General features: G+C 37.6%; 1 protein-coding gene across 7 annotated transcripts in view; it reads right to left on the bottom strand.

The window, feature by feature from the left end:
- ERBIN (erbb2 interacting protein) overlaps positions 1 to 16,898 on the bottom strand; it is a 121,770-nt gene that overhangs the window by 62,642 nt on the left and 42,230 nt on the right. For 6 of the 7 annotated variants that reach the window (XM_084503552.1, XM_084503551.1, XM_084503556.1 and 3 more), the window contains 3 exons: positions 16,603 to 16,659; positions 6,246 to 6,443; positions 2,871 to 2,988 (listed from right to left, as the gene is read on the bottom strand). In XM_084503552.1, the coding sequence (XP_084359678.1) occupies positions 2,871 to 2,988; positions 6,246 to 6,434 (307 nt within the window). In that variant the 5' untranslated portion in view covers positions 6,435 to 6,443; positions 16,603 to 16,659. Of the gene's footprint in view, positions 1 to 2,870; positions 2,989 to 6,245; positions 6,444 to 16,602; positions 16,660 to 16,898 lie in introns of those variants that run through there. The other variant, XM_084503557.1, reaches the window with a different exon arrangement.

Genomic DNA, 16,898 nt, shown 5'->3' with positions numbered 1-16,898 from the left:
AGAATTATCTCCTGTGTTTCCCACAAAACCCACCATTTCCAGTGTTCTTTCAGTATCTCACAAAGAAGTCCTGGGAAAGTCCTAGCTGATTCACCAGAGGGCCAAGCTGCCATCCAGAGGGACTCTGACAGACTGTAGAGGTGGGCTGACAAGAATCTCATGAAAATCAACAAGAAGTACAGAGTCCTGCACCTAGAGAGGAACAACCCCAGGCACCAGGGCAGGCTGGGGGCCACCCAGCTGGGAAGCTGCTGTGCAGGAAGGGACCTGGGGGTCCTGGTGGGTGCTAAGCTGAACGTGAGCCAGCAAGGTGCCCATGCAGCAGGAAGGTTCATAGCGTCGTGGGCTGCGTTAGGCAAAGCATCACCAGCGGGTCAGGAGAGGTGATCCTGCCCCACTGCTCAGTGACACCGCAGCACCTGGAGCGCTGTGTCTGGTTCTGGGCTCCCAGTACAAGACAGACCTGGACGTACTGGAAAGAGTCCAGCAGAGGGCTACAAAACTGTCCAAGGGACTGGAACATCCCTCCTATGGGGAATGGCTGAGAGCAGTGACTGTTCAGCCTGGGGCAGGGGAGGCTGAAGGGGATCTTGTCAACACGTGTGAACACCAGAAGGGAGGGTGCAAAGAGGACTGAGGCTCTTTCCAGTGGTGCCCAGCGCCAGGACAGACTGCACCAGGCACCAGCTGGAACACAGGAGGTCCCAACCAAACACCAGGCAGCACTTCCATGCTGTGCAGGTGACGGAGCGCTGGCACTGGTTGCCCAGAGAGGCCTTGCAGCCTCCAATTTTGGAGGTCTTCGAAAGCCACCTGGATGTAGTCTTGGGCCGTGTTGCTCCGGGTGCCCCTGCTGAGCAGGGGTTGGACCAGAGGGCCTCCAGAGGGCCTTTCCAACTTTGACCATTTGAGGATTCTGAAATCTAACAAAACATATTTTTCTTCTACTGTGGATGAACATCAGAGCCATCATGGACTGTGGGAAATTGAACCGTAAAGTCTTACCAAATGAAATAAAACAAAATAGGTTTGCAGCTGTTGAGAGAAATGTTTAATGCTTGCAACAGTGAACCAGGAAAGAGAAGAAAAAGGCACTTAAGCCAACAAACTGAGACATCAAATAATACCATATTTATTAGAAACAATAATAAACAACCTGTTAGTACTTCAGCCAACAGGGATCCTGATTTGTTTTCTTGGAGTTTTAAAGAGCTTTCAGGAATGGTGTTAGATGACACATCCCAAGTGAAGAAGCATGTGACCTGAGGACTATTTCTGATGTGCAACACCGAGCAGAGAAGCTATCTGAACTGATAAGACTAAGAACAGGCTCATGATTATTGTTTAAATTAGTGTGCTATTGTTTCTCTGAAAGGTGTTAAAAACAACAGCAAAAAAACAAACAAACAAAAAAAAACTAATACACAGAGCTTCACAGTTTATAGGGATGGCATATCTTTCAGTCGTTGCCTCTTTAAATTCTTTATATGCCTCAGAGTAATTAGTGTTCTTTCAGCAGCTCTTTGAATGCTTAGCTAAAGGTTACACCGTTTTGGATGAACGGCTAACTCTCTAGATGGTAAGTGACCAGCTGCCTATTTATGTACATAAACTAAGGAATTTGCCAACCCTAGAGCTCAAAAACCCTTTTGCTGCTTTCAAATCTTATTTATCAAGAACTTGTATTGGAAACAGTTAATCCTTTTAACACCCAGAAAAGGACAAAAGGATGACTCTTTCTTAGTTGTTTGTCATTACGAAAGTTTAAGGACAGTGTTCTTTAAGCAAGGCTATTAATCCACTTGTACCAGGAACAGAGCAGTAACAATCAGGTCAATTTATTACACTAAATGCTGCATTCATTATGCAAAAATAATGAAGTAACAGTTTAAGTAGAGACTGGGTTACAATGGATAATAAAGGAGAATGCCAACACCTCAGCAATGCGAATACTTTCACAATAAAGCAGAACTTACTTAATTTTATAGTTGTAATTAGCTAGCTGTCCAAATAAAACAATGAATTTGTTATGATAAAATCTTATGTAATTTATGTAAAATTTATGTCATTCTTATTTTCAAATATGATGCCAAGAAAGGTCTTCTAATTTCAGTTTGAATTACCAAGTCAAGATCATCACATTCTCACTAATTAGCATGATTGAGCTTTTTTTTTTTTTATTAAATAAACCACACAAGCCTGATAACACAATATAAATTATTTCAACTTCCTCACATTTGAACAGATTTACCAACTTCCCAATGCAGCACCACCAAAAACCCAAACCATATACCCATATATACAATACGTGGCTGACATTTCATAATTTACAAAAGGCTCTGACTCACACAGAATGAAAGTCAGTCACATAAGCTAGTCATTGTCCGTATTCACTTTTTATCCCCACGCAACAGAGGTTATCATCCCCAGATCAGAATAGAAAAGCAGCTGAGTCTTACTACAATTTTCAGACAGATCATTGAAGTTAACTAAAAGCAATTACAAAAAAAAAAAAAAAAAGAATCCAGCAAAATTTTAAAAGTTGTTACCTCTCTTCAGTATAGTGAAGAATGAGAAAAGCCACTAAAAGTCATAACTTTGAAGAATGGCATTTTTGAGAGAATACAGAAACATTTTACACTATCATTTTTCAGTAATGAATCTTAAAATTATAAACCAATCTATTTGACAGATATAATTAAAAACAAACAACACAGACCGTTAAAGAGTATCTTTTATGTTAAGCAGTGATTTAAGGTCATATTTATTTGATGTACAGCTTCTGAAAATTATACTTTTATTGGTATCTTTGTACAGTCAGTGGTGATTTGCCTTTTAGCTACCCCAATATAATAAGTGAAGTAACTTACCATTCTTGCTGACATCCAGTTCCCTGAGATTAATGAGATTTGCAATGGATGCTGGCAATGCGGTTAGATCATTGTCTGGCAAACTCAACTTGTGCAGCGACTGACAGTTAAAAAGTTGCTATTGAAACAAAGAAAAAAGTGAAGAGCAACTTTCTCTTAGTTTCTTCTATATAGCTTTTGTTTTTAATCCTTTTCAACTTCTGACCTCACAGCTTGAAGGCCAGACAATTCAGAGTCCTTGACTACAGGCACTTTAACTATTTTTTCCCCAAACTTGACCAAGTTTACAATGCTTAGGAAAGCAGAAAAAGTACAAACAGCCACAGCAAGCTGATAGCTGTGCTTAGTACTTCCTACAAATTCCTTCCAGTGTCTCAAATTGTGACCTTATACATAGTCCTGAAAACTTCGCAAAATGTTTTCCATGATAAGCGTGCCATGTGGTACCCCAGAGTTTCTTCAAAACAAATAAAAAATGAACAAATCCATTTTTAAGTCTGACACACAGCATTTGTGTAGGAATTAATCTTCTCTAAAATAACTTCACATTTTAATCCATTTTACGTTATAATAAGTTTTATTTCCCTTCCATAATTTCTAGCTCAAGTACTCCAAAAGCTAACAAAACAATGAGAACTAATGAAAGTTTGATCTAAGGAAAATCTGTGTAATAACTTCTGCATCTAGTTATTATAATTAACATCTAATATTAGCTCAGAGTCAGAGCCCTTCCTATATGAAAGGTACCTTCACATTCTTATCCAGAAGCTTTGCAATTTGACAAAATATGACAGTAGTAGTGGCACAGAAGAGAAAACCTTAAAACTCATCCCTAAAAACAGTAATCTGGACTCCTGCAATCATAAATTTTCCTAATTAGTCTGGTGAAAAGGAACTGCAAGATCCCTAAGGAAAGAAAATAAAAAGAGTGGGAGAATTCTGCGGGATAACTTTGTAGCTGTTCCTTCTGTTTTTGTATTTTAATGTTTGCAGATTCAGTAATTAAGTAGATCACCATTACTGGTAGTAAGCACCAGAAATCATATTATTAGAGTCTCTTTTACTACAGAACTCCAGCTTCTTCCAGCAAAGTGGGTGCTACAGTTTGAGCTTTTCATCTCAAATGCACACTGTATAACTTGGAATAGACAGTGCATCTTTTCAGACATTACTTGGCCACACACGACGAAAGCATTTCAAATACCCAGTTACTTTTGGAACTGATACTAAATACCAGTATTTCAGGTAAAGCAAAATCCTTCTCTACCACCTTTCTCCTCCTTTCTCAATGTACTTTGCTCATACTGTACCCTCAGCTCAATTAGATCAACTTAATTGAGAAGCCCCACTGCAAGAACCAGTTTTTGAAGTACACCGGAAGTACTTGAAGTACACTGGACTGAGGATGATTTAAAAAAAAAAAATCAACAAAACAAGAACAATTGACAGATCACTTTGGGTATCAGGTTGACAACAGAGACCAAAAACAGTTCTGCCATAACATACAAAGGGCAGCAAACCGCAAAACTGGAAAAAAACACAGCACCAGGGACAAACGGAAAGGGAAGAGTGGGAATTTCTTAACCAGGCTTCAGAAAGCTAGACAGCCTAACATGTACTGCACCCTTTTTCCGAGAGGATGTCTTAATTAGAAGCCTGTTTCAGAATTGAAACACTAAAACTTAGGTTAGGGAAAAGGTATACAAAGCTTGAAACTCTGGCCCCAGATCTATTAGGATTATTTCAAATTTTAGTGGTCTTCCCTTACCAACCTTCTACAGATAGTTTTAAGATTAAAATCTCTATAAAATAATTAAATTAAATTTTAATATGTCTTTACTACTCCCTCATCTCTTGGCTTGTTTCTTTTACAGTATTTGAATTTGCATTTTCTTTTGAAAATTTGAAAGGTAGCAAAAAAAAAAAAAAAAAAAAGCAACCAGAATGACATAAAAGCTGAAAAGAATGCTTAATTTATCAAAGTTAAGACCACAAAAATAGCCAAAATTACGACTCTTCTGGTCTAGAACTCCAACATGAACTCCTTTTGTCCCTACAGTACAGTCCCTCTTCTTCTTTTAAGACTACAAAAAGAATATTTATTTATTATAGAGAATTATCCATTTGGGAAGATGTTTCCTTAATTGAAATCTTAAGATTTCGAAAATAAATCAGAAATTTAATGCACAAAGATCTCAGAAGACTTTTTTTTTCCATTAAGGAAGGTATTTTATTCTATTTTTTAAGCATTTAATTTTACTCTTTTAATATAGAAAACTAAAAGACGAGATGGAAGTTCTAAAATCAATTGAACGAGTCTAAAGGCTGATAAAAGGCCCTCAAAAGCAAATTTAAAATCTACCATGCCTAAGTCTATAATAAAGGAACACTTTTATTGGAATAAAACAGTAGAAGCTCTAAACTAAGTTCGCTTCACTGGAATCCAGGGCTTTTGATGAACAGCAAACTTACTATCCTGAAACTGCTTTATATCCTTATTATTTTCATCTATTTTCCACAAGATCCAAATCAGCAAAGCCTCATGTGGTTCTGACAAGCATTCAAAAAAATGAACAGAGCATTCCACAATCATCCTGTGCGACAGTGAAGATTTACACACAGTTGGGACAAAACAATTTTAAATATTTAGTACTTAATCTGACTTCACCAAGATAGGATATAGTAATGGAAATAAATCTGTTGCAATGACCACTTTGTACTTATTGAAAGTCTCACTGGAACTAAATCTCACTCCTTCCTCTAGTGTTCTGTTCATTCTGCACACATTTTGTCTTCTGATTTCAGAACTAGCAATGAATATTAATTTCTATAAAAAAGATGTGATCAAAGTGGCATTTCAGCTCTCCAGTGTTTGCGCTTAAGTAATCTGAGATACTTCACAAAGTTTCTCCAGTGAAAGAAAAAAGCAAGGACTTCAAGTGAATACTTCGGACTGTAGCTGTCTTTTGTGGGCACAGAGATCTGAATAAAACATTAATCTTGCTTCTTCTAATCTTCGTGTATTATCAGAGATTCAAAATAATGCAGCAATTTGTTGAATAGTGCCAGTCAGTTTAAACAGACACCGCCACAGAAATAAATTAGCCTGCCTCTTCTGCTTTGCACCAGCTAGCTTCTCCTCTTGGGCTGGATCACTTGTTTAAGCAGTTTCACCCCAAGGCAGCACAGGGAACTGGTCCAGCTGAAGTACATAAATATTCTTTCTACCAAGACTGCCTGTTCCAGGACCAAACTTTGTTTAAAAGCATTTGGCAAACTGCAGCCTACAAGCTGAAGTGGGAAGCTAAACACTACCAGCAACTATGAAGCAACAGAATTAATAGATGTAACAAAAAGGAAAACTGTGCAACCTACCTTTGGAAGCTCTTCAATCTGATTAGCGTCTAAGTAGAGTTCTTCCAAGGTCTTTTCAAAAGTAAAAATCTCTTTAGGCACCTGTTCCAGGCTGCAGTGAGAATAATCAAGTGTGGTAACTGTTTCCTCCTCTCCACGCAGGCAGCGGCATGGCACCAGCCGCACAAACAGATTCCGCTTCGTTGTCATTTTCAGGCACTGCAAGACAGAAAATCGGTACACTGAGGAAAAACAACCAGACAACTACAGGAACTTAAATGGACAGCTTCTCAAACTTCTCCTGGCTGCTAAATAGTTCAAGAAAGAAGTAGAAGTGTATACGTACGTGTGCCTATAGGTACAGGAGGGTAGGGAGAACGTCTCTGTTTTCTTCTAAACTGAACAGAACACAACGGCATTAAATATGGTTGAAACGCCTACAGACACCAGTGGATGAAGCCAAAATTTAGCCTGGAACTTGTCAACTGCCAACATAGCCCAACATCACACAGAAGCAGAGAATTTTGAAGCAGCACTTCTTAAATGTCAATCATGTTTTTACAGCCTTGGTTAATATAATTAAATCAACCGTTTATTGAGAATTAAAATTTAGCTATAGAAAAGCTACACTTTTTTTTGTGTACCTTAATTTCAAATCCTTCATTTAAAGGCAGAATTTTACTCAAGTAGCCAGCATGGTTTCCACCAAATGTTCTGCCTATTTATTTAAAAGAAAAGGTTTCTAAGTACCCAGATAAAGCACTTCCTTCAATTTTTTGCAATTTCAGTCAGTATGGAAAACTTCAACTCATCTTGCTGTGCATGCTGGAACTAACAAAACTCATTTTGCTATGGAAACCTGTCGTTTTCCCTCTAACTCACCCCATTGCTAGAACAGTCTCTCTATTCTCCATGGCTTCTACATATTCCTACTCAGCAGGAGATGGCAAATCTAAATTGTACAAATTGGCTAGCTGATTAGTGACTGTGTACACTCGCCAAGTTCTGCCTCTTTTCTCCTCAGCAGGAGCATAAGTTTAGGTTTCTTTCCTCTAATTAGCAAACAATTTTCACAAAATTCAGAAGAAATCTTCAAAATGTCACCTCACTTTCAGGTTTGGCTGAAATCAAATGACAGACTCGGTTTTTCAGGAAGGACCAACATGTACAGACTGACAGACATGATGGTGTAAGCTTCATTTCCTCAGGAAATTGGTCTAAAAATATATAATTTTCCAAAACAGAGATGAAAACTTGTTTTCTCAAATTGCCAACACCCCAAATTAAAATATGGCTTTTTTTTTTTTTTTTTTTCATTTAAGCTCCATTTTTTGGAACTGCAGAAATTACTTTTCTTGTTCTAGGCTAGTGACAGAAAGCTTTCTTCTCCAAGTGCAAAAAAAGTCTTTCAGACACATCTAGCAGACTGCACTTTAACGTACAGACAGTTTGGTTAGCCAACAGTAATACAGGAATACAGTAAAATATCCTGGCCACTGTGCAGGATGAAGTCAGAGACTACAGAACCCCTGGTCTTGCTAAAACAAGAAAAAGGTAATGCATTTAGGTTTTCCTATGAGCAGCCAGCTTGCCAAATACTTCAGCTTAATTTATATGACAACAGAGTGGGGGGGCTGCTGCATTTTGGTATTTTCTCTAAATATAAGTGCAGCTCACCACTCAGGCTGGATACAGACAGATGATGGTACCATCCATTAGAAGGATAGAAGAAAACTCTTGATCAGATGGTGGGAAGTCAAGACTTCCCCTTTTTTAACAATACTTCAAGGTTGCTAGGATTGTGTTACACTGTTGATCGTGCAGTGAAAGACTTGACACCCCATAAAACCCCATCCCTGCTGTTTAAAGAAAAAGGTTTAAAAATAGAAATATGTAGCGGCGTTCCAGTGCAAATAGCTCAGAGGCTGCAGATTCACTGCTGGGGATTCCCACAGAAGGCGAGTCAGCAAGGGGAACAGCGTAACCTCCTCCTGCTTCTCCCACAGGAACGGGCTTCAGCACGGCACAGCCCCATGCCAAAGGCACTGCCAGGGCGGATGTGCTCAGCAGGACAGAGCTACCCCTGCGCCTTCCTTTTCCAGGGCTCTGAGGCTGCAAATGTGGACATGAGAGGAAACCCACCGCCAACATTCACAAACAGAAAAGCCTTTAACTGAAAAAGAAACACCATCTCACTTTGGTCTGTATTATTTCAGAGATACACTGAGCTGTGGAAAAATTTCAGCAAGAAGCAGCCTCTTCAAAGAGGAGTACCAACAGAAGAGCACGTGCCTTGCAAACAGCAAGACCTGGAGCAGAGACTGTACCAGCAAGCTGGTTACCAGAAGTCTGGCAAGGAAAGGCACACCCACATCAAACTAGCTAGAGCCATCAGTAACTTTGCTTCATACAGTCACTTCAACTGCTGAAAATTTGGTGTACAGAGCAAGAGTTAACTACACGGTTCATATAAACATAGATACTTAAATAAACTTAGATCCATAGATACTTTTTTTTTTTTTCAATTAAACTTCTATGTTAGCAGCCAACAGAGGGAAAAATTAGGGTCTTGGTACAGTTATTTTACTTCGTGAGGGAGTAGGAGGAAAAAGACACCACTCTATAATCAGAATAGATAGGAAACAAGTTCCACAATAACTACACAAACCGGGACAAAGAAAAATGTTATCTGTTTACCCGCCTATATCCTGATGGTAATGATTACTGTGCAGACAGGTTTTCCTCTAGGGTTTCAGCGGTGGCAAAGGCTAATTATTCCATCAAGTCTCAAATTTGTGAGACAAATCAAGCATTTTATGATACATGAGAAAAAGAAATGGGAGTGCCTAACCAGTATGGTCAGAACCAGAGGGAGTAAGAGAACAAAGATGTTTTGCTGTGATGTGTAATGCCACAACTTATTTACTATCACCCATACTAAAGCTTCATCTCATTTTTTCTACTTTATATCTGTTTATCTAGATAGATATCAGTTCATATACTCTATCCAGTTTGAGACTGTGGCCACTTTCAAGGTGCAGGAGAAAGAAGCAAGGCTAAACAGATAAATCAAAGGGTGATTGGTGTCATTTAAAAATACTTTTTTTTTTTATTTTTTTTTTAAATCAACTCTCTAACCTTAAAATTGAAGGTTCTCTGCATTCAGAAACAAACATGTTGTCCCTCCCCCAACTGCTCAAACAACACAAGAAGCATCCATTACTGGCCTCTGATTTATTTACATCTATCAACCCTCCATTGCAACAAACAAAAATCTACTAGAAGACAAAGTTAACATTTTACTGATGTAAATGAAACACAACATAGAGACAACACATGAAACTATACTGTCTGTGCACACATATAAAGACAGTCTATATTTAAAAGCTTTGCATAGATAAAAGCTTTTACAAGGAGGAAAAGGAAAGGAAAAGAAAATCATACTTCCAACAATTACCCTAACATATACGATTATATTGCCTAACATCTCTTTTTCTACAGAACTTGCTGTACAAGGAACCATTCTGCAAAATTTTACAATGAAGTTCTTTGTTTCACTGCAATTTGTAGATTGCCTATTAAATCTATATGTAAATTCCTAGTTTTCATCTAAGTACTACATCTAAGTTTTCATCTCAGTACTTTCTCTGGGGGTTGGGGGAGGTGGGGAGGATGAGACCTTTTTTATTTCCCACAACAGTATATTCTTGGAGATATATCTTTCAAAAGAGATGTGTTTTCAAAATACAATATATACTGTATTTATTCTTACAGGATCATCACAAAAACTCTAGATATGCAAGTAAACTTGCAAGATAGCCAAGGAAGGAAAGATGTAGGAAGGAAAAAATTAGTTATAAATTTGCAGTATGTTGTTCAATGACATTTGGGAAAAACAAACAAACAAACAAAAAAAAACAAAAACAAAAAACAGTAGGATAGGTTACCAATAACAGCAATTCAAAAGATGTGCAGGATTTCTTTAGAAAAAAACTCAGCTTCTCAAGCAAACAGTATGAAGAAAAGAAGTATCATATACTGTAGTTCAGTTTAAAAAAATAAACTGAATGGCTTGGTAGCCACAAAGACATAAAACAATCAACACTTGATCAGTTTTGCAATCTTCTTCCCCAAAAAAGTGTAACAAAGTTTGCAACATAGGTCCTTTTAGGAGGCTACTAAAATAACCAAAAACCGAAAGACAGTATTTATATCCACATCTGAATAAGCTTTGCCTGAAAATGCAAAAAAAATAAATAAAAAAATGCCACTTTTCAGTTTTGAAGCCATGCCCATGCTGCATACAAAGAACAATTCAATTTATTTACATAAATAAAACTGTAAGTTGCTGTTGTTCATCTTATTTGCCATTGAATTTTACTCATTTGTGCTCCTACTATTTTTGCATGTACTTATTGCATTAAAAAATAAAAGGAAGAAAGTTTTTCCTTTTCTAGTAGTTTACCATACTATGAAATTAATACAACTAATGTATCAAGACTTCCAATTTAAAGAGCGAAGCTGTAACTCCCCCACAGTAATGTACTTCCAGAAATTAGCTCACCTTAAAGCATGCCATCACAAAAACAGAACCAAAGCAGTAAAGTCTAACAAAGACAGTAACTAGTTTCAGCTGGTTTGCCATTTTCAGAAAAGTTTGTTTTCCTTATTTTGCCTTCCCACTGTATTTGAATCAATAAAATTGTAAGAGGTGCTATCGAAACAGCATTTAATTTTGTGGTGCAAAAATAAGAGCAATCAAAATAAAGTCAAATCACATCTTAATAGCATCCATCACTTAAAACCTTCTATACACTTGCAGTACATCTAAGACTTCGAAGACTGCTTGAATTAGTTTAAGTCTTATCAACCTCGTTAACTAGAGACTGAATTTCAGCAGTGACACTTGCTAATAAACAGTGAAGGAACAACTGGAGAATACTGTGTAATTAATACAGCATCCAGACAAGATTACTGGAGAATCTAGGGCAAAGCAAACGCTGTAATTCTGGCAAATCTACACTGAAACAGCAGTGGGCTGAATGCATAAATGGTGAGACATCTTCATTGAACAGAATAAAACCACTGGAAGCAGAAAAGCAACACATTGGTTTGAAAGACCATGATCAATGAAAGAAAACAAGACCAACAGCAGGCTTGGATACACACTACAAACTAATAACTCAGACACTCGGGGAGCATGTCAGCCAGTGGAACATCATGCTTTCCTGGAGCTCCTCAGCAATTCCCCACACACTCCCGTCACCCGAGTGCCCGGCAGCCCAACAGCACCAGCACACCACAGGACAAGTTTGTTTAAACACGTCTGGCTGTGTTTTGATAAACATTTTAAAACACACACACACTTATGTTGCTTTGAGAATTCTGAACTCGTGCTGGTTACAAATAGAATCTAAATTCACAGTAATTTTGTTCCTAATCCCTGTTAATTGGCATTAAAAGCAATAGTTTTATTGTGCCATTAGTTGCTGAAATTTCCTGTCTGATGCTAACAGGATGTGACCGCTCATGCTGTAAGCTGGTGAAAGGAGCCTCCCCCCCCAGCCTCTCTGAAGGGTGTTTACCAGTTACATCAGCAGCAGAGCTGAAAATGAAACCAGCCATCAGATGTTTATAGGGAAAGGCAAGAACAACCCCGCACAAAAATATCTGGTCAGGCTCCTTCTAGCCCACTCCATTACCTACAGATGAGCACAGAATCACGGAGCAGAGGATGTGTAAACACAGGAAAGGAAAAAACTGGGGGAGGGGAGGGCAGGCAGTGGCACGCACAGCAGCCTGATAGACTCGGGATGGCTTATCTGGCCAACTGACAGATGCCCCAACAAATTATTACTGAAACAGGATTATGAAGAAAATAATGTTGTTGTTTGTATGTTTTTTATGAATCCTGTTTACTCCACTAAACAAACAACAAAAAAAACATCACTTCTACACTAGCAAATTGGTACAAAATGAAGTTTCTGGCATTGGCAAGAAAAACATGAATTGATTTGTCTTTAGAAATGTTACAGGCTTTTCTCTTCCTAAGGCAGCAACACGCACCACAACACATGCCCAGATATAGGCCGTTTGCTTGATGTTAAAAGAGGCTCTATTGTGTCAACTCCCAGCACAACTTAAACCAAGCTCTTCCAGCCAACAAGAGCTCTAGCCCTCAAGAATTCGGGTAAACAGTAAACATATTCATACTGTAAGGAACTGGGAACATCCTCAGCTCTTACAGGAAAGCAAAGAGCCAGGGTCTGGGGAGGGGACGGTTTGGCTCAGGCATCCCCCAAAAGCATCTCTCCTCTCACAGCGGGGAGGGGACAGCGAGATTCCTGTGCAACCCACAAACCCTGACCCACACACCTGCTCCACAGCAACCCTTCTTGCTCTCTTCGTGAGAGGAAAGCATGGCTCTGGAGCCTGATGGACTCTGACAAGAAACTGAAACATCAAAAGAAAGGGTGTACTGTGAGGAGACTGCCTCTTGTTAAATGCAACTGGCATGCTCTGGTTGTGGTTTCAAAACCTCATTTGGTGACAACACCAAGTTAAGGTATTTTCACTTCCTCTTGCCTCCCATCCGTGCTATTTCTTTCCACCTCTTCTAGAAAAAACAAAACAAAACAAAAAATGTAGAGATTTTTTTTTTCAAAGTCAGACTGTTTTTGTCATTTGCTTCATTGAACGAAACCAGCAAACACTCAGACAAACGACAAACCAATGAAACAAAGTGCTGCAGTAGGGGGAGAGAACAAGCAATAGCTAACAGATTTATGAAAAGGTTTTTTGGAACCATTTCACCATTTTAATGTGAAGCTATAGCCTGAGTCTCCCTGCTCCTGATATGAATACAATGTTCAACTGCATTCACGGCTGCATGTCCTCTCAAAGGCAGGGAACACCAAAAAACACATTGTACTTGCTTGCATACAGCATTCAGAGCAAATGAAATAAAAGGCATTACTCATGAAACAACAATGGTGAATGGTAACAACAGGAGGAGGAACATGATAGTAAATACAGTAATAACAACAACCACTTGTTAAATATAAAAATGAGGGATGCTTATCACTTCTTTTTTGTTGTTGTTAAAGAAAATAAGGGAACAGAGAGGGCAGAAGTCAGTTTTGTGGTTACTGTTTCAACAGCTACAAGGATACAAACAAAATCAGTGATACTGTGCCTAATTTGCTGAAATACAAAAACTAGTAACAAAACTCAAAGCTTCTCTTGGAGTTAACTACTTTCAAAGTTCTCAGCGACTATAATTACTATAACCAAACCAACAACATAAATAAAAACCACACAGCATAACACAAAATATACACCCAACTCCAAGGGGCAGCACAGCAAGAATTTCAGGTAACTCCCAGGAAACCAATGCCAAGTGTGAATTCTGCAGACATTTGCTGAAATCTTCCATTTCTATTATTTTATGAAGTAAATTCTAACTAGACTTCAATTCACTGTTTTTATTTGTTTGGAACATTTATTTGTGCTGGATTATGTAAATGTAAAAAAAAAAAATAAAAAGGTATTAATATAACAAAGCAGTCAGCACTTGACCTTTTTATGTCAAAAGCCTAACAATGACAAAAACAGATCCAACTTCATAAAAATAAAACAACCTAACTATTTTTAAACAGAAAAGAAGCAAGAAAACTCTTGACAAATACTTGCATACTTCCATAATAAGAATATATTCTGCTTTAAACACAGCCTTTAACTGAGTCAGTACTCTGCTATATTCCTAAACCAATGTATCAGTAAGGCACAGGTATAAAAGAATACAGACCTATAATTTAAGGCAAGATGCATTACAGAAACAACCTTAAAAAACAGAACAAGGAAAATTATAGGTTAAGCTTAGAGAAAAAAAAATAAAAAAATAAAAAAAATACCCAAACAATTGTAATTTTAACTTTTTGTATTAACACTAACTCATTAAGCAGACAAGTACATAGAATGTTTATTGCACTTGTGCCATCGAATTGCTGTCACCTGAAAAGGTATTATATCCTACACCCCAGGTAGTTTTAAGTTCTCACATATTTCATTTTGTGTTTTTGCCATGCCACCCCTAGAAACTAACTTCCATCTGAACAGTCAAACTATCCAAGCGAGTCGTTCATCTGAAGAATGGTCTCTAATTGTATACCACTAACAATGTTGCTGAAATTAGCAATAGATCCAAGCTACATTTCTGACGTTTGACTTGATTGCGTATTCTTTGGGTATTTGTAGTGTTACTAAGAACATTAAGAGGAATAAATTGATTTTAAAAACCACTTTGAGTTTCATCCGTTTCTCCTCAAATCAAAAAAGCTATACAAATTCAAGGGTATCTACTGTCGTAACCTGAACAATGAAGAGAACTTTAGCCCCTCACAGGCTTGTGAAGCATTCAGTGTTTCACAAGAAACCCAAGATTTTTTAAAGCCATGATATCAATATTTCAATACTGAGGTTTGCAAATGGCTAACAAATTCCTTCACAACATGGAACAGATATGTTTGGTTCTTGAAAGCATATTCTTGTTTTTGAATGCATATTCTTGAATTTAGAACATATATATGTAGAAATACGAAATAGATTAATTTATCCCACTAGTATATTAAAAAGAACTCCATCCTCCATTTGCCACTTTCTCCCATTTTGTTTAAACACACAATGCAAATAAATGCAGCTGCTGTACAGCTATTCCAGTGCTGTAGAGCTAGTAATCACAGATACTTGGTAGAGCTAGCTGTACCAAGATATCTCAGAAGCACTTTGGTTTCAAAATCCACTAATTACTACATGAAATAACTCAATTTTCTTTCATTATTGATGTGGAGAAGATCCACAGAAACAAACAGAACAAATTCCTGACTTTCTATACAAAGAAAACAATGAAAATTAAATACACAGAACAAACAGACTAAGAGATTGTAAGCCTGCTGGAAGAGGTATAAAACCATATTAAACCGCTTATGCTTCTGGTTTAGTCCTTTGAGAGATTATGTCTGGATCTACTGTATGAGTAAATGCTGTGTATCACATACTGTCAACATCTATTCAAGCAAAGAGGAAGAGATGCTGTCTTAATTCCTCCGTTTATAACAACAGTCGAAAGAGATGAAACAGCATATGGGAAGGAAAAGGGAAAAGGCACTGCAAGTCACTTGCCCATGGGAAGCAGCGATCCTTATGGAGTAGTAAGCACAGCTGAGGCAGCACAGCAACAGCAATTTCTTAGCTCAGCAGAGAATGCCAAAGCACAGGAAGCATACAGCACTGTAGACTACACAAAAAGCAGGAAAAAATGAGATAGAAGCATGTGCACAGTCTCCTTAAGTTATGCATTGTCTGTAGCAATGCCAGATAAAATTCAGATTTTGTATGTTTAAAATTGATGTTTCGTAGTAAGTTCCATAATTACAGGCACTGGAGTGTCAATATTTATTCCTATTTCCACGATCCGAGCAGCACTATTAATAAAATCAAAGCAGATGGAAGCTGCTGTCATACATTGGTGAAGGAAGGGGGCGGGGGAAGGGGGAAGGTTGTTTTTTGTTTGGTTGGCTTGGGGGAGGGGAAGGGCAGCACTCTGTAGACATTCATACAGAAGTTCTGAAGACAAAATATTCTGTTGGGTATTCTTTTTATTCATGAGAAATACCTGCACCTAGCCACCCTTAAAATATTAGGCAAAAATCAACTTAGTGCCATCCACATGGCATCGTTTAAAGACGAAACTGATCCTGAACACACTTCCTTTCCAGAGCTTTGAACAAAAAAAATGAACTGTATTTGACTTAATTTTAATACTCTCAAGTATAATATCTATGTAAAGAATGTTAATACACGAAGAAGAGAGAAATTATATGATACAATATTCTCCCATGCAAACCAGAAAAATGGATGGTAAGAGTCCCAACAAGTAAATGAAGCATTTTTTTTTCAAGCATTGTTTATCCAAAATTTTTTGGAAAATGTGCTCATCTTTTCTAAGAACTAAATAAATTTATTTTAAAAAGCAGTATGAAATGCTAATCCTTCACAAACCAAAACATTTAATAATGGACTTTAACCTTCAAAACAGAATTACTCTCCTGCAGCTTAGCTTCCTTTATATTCTCTTTTCTATATATACACTCACACACACATACATACGCATAAGCACACAATACCTTGTAAATAAGCATAATTCGCTTGGCTCTTAAACCAATACTTGTAACAAACAAAAAATTTCATTCAGAACAAGAGCTCACGCAGAGTAAAATGCAAGTGCTTAGGAGGTGATTATTATGTTGTACGAATAAAAAACAGGATCTATGTTTTAATGTTTTGTGTAGTGTAAAAGAAAGAAAAATATGGTACTTACCACTGTGTTACTTTCTTCTCCCTGCTGCTTCTTCCCTGAGCTTTCAAAGCCAACATTCTGTTTAAAACAAAGGGATAAAAATTTTAGTCACACCTATCCATACCAGATAAGCACAAACTGATATCTCGTTGTATTGTGTATTTATTTTGCTTTCACATTTATTTTTTTTAAGTTGAATGTTTGTGAATTGTAGTTCAGAGACTACTATAGTACTATTACAGCTGTTCAGAATCTACTATAGTGCTACTAATAGTTCAGAGAACTTGAAATACTATCTCAAAACAGTAAAAATACAA

The sequence above is a fragment of the Aythya ferina genome (assembly GCF_964211825.1).
Source record: "Aythya ferina genome assembly, chromosome: Z".
NCBI lineage: Eukaryota > Metazoa > Chordata > Aves > Anseriformes > Anatidae > Aythya > Aythya ferina.
Note: the sequence above shows the minus strand (reverse complement) of the source record. Positions and strands in the feature narration are given on the sequence as shown.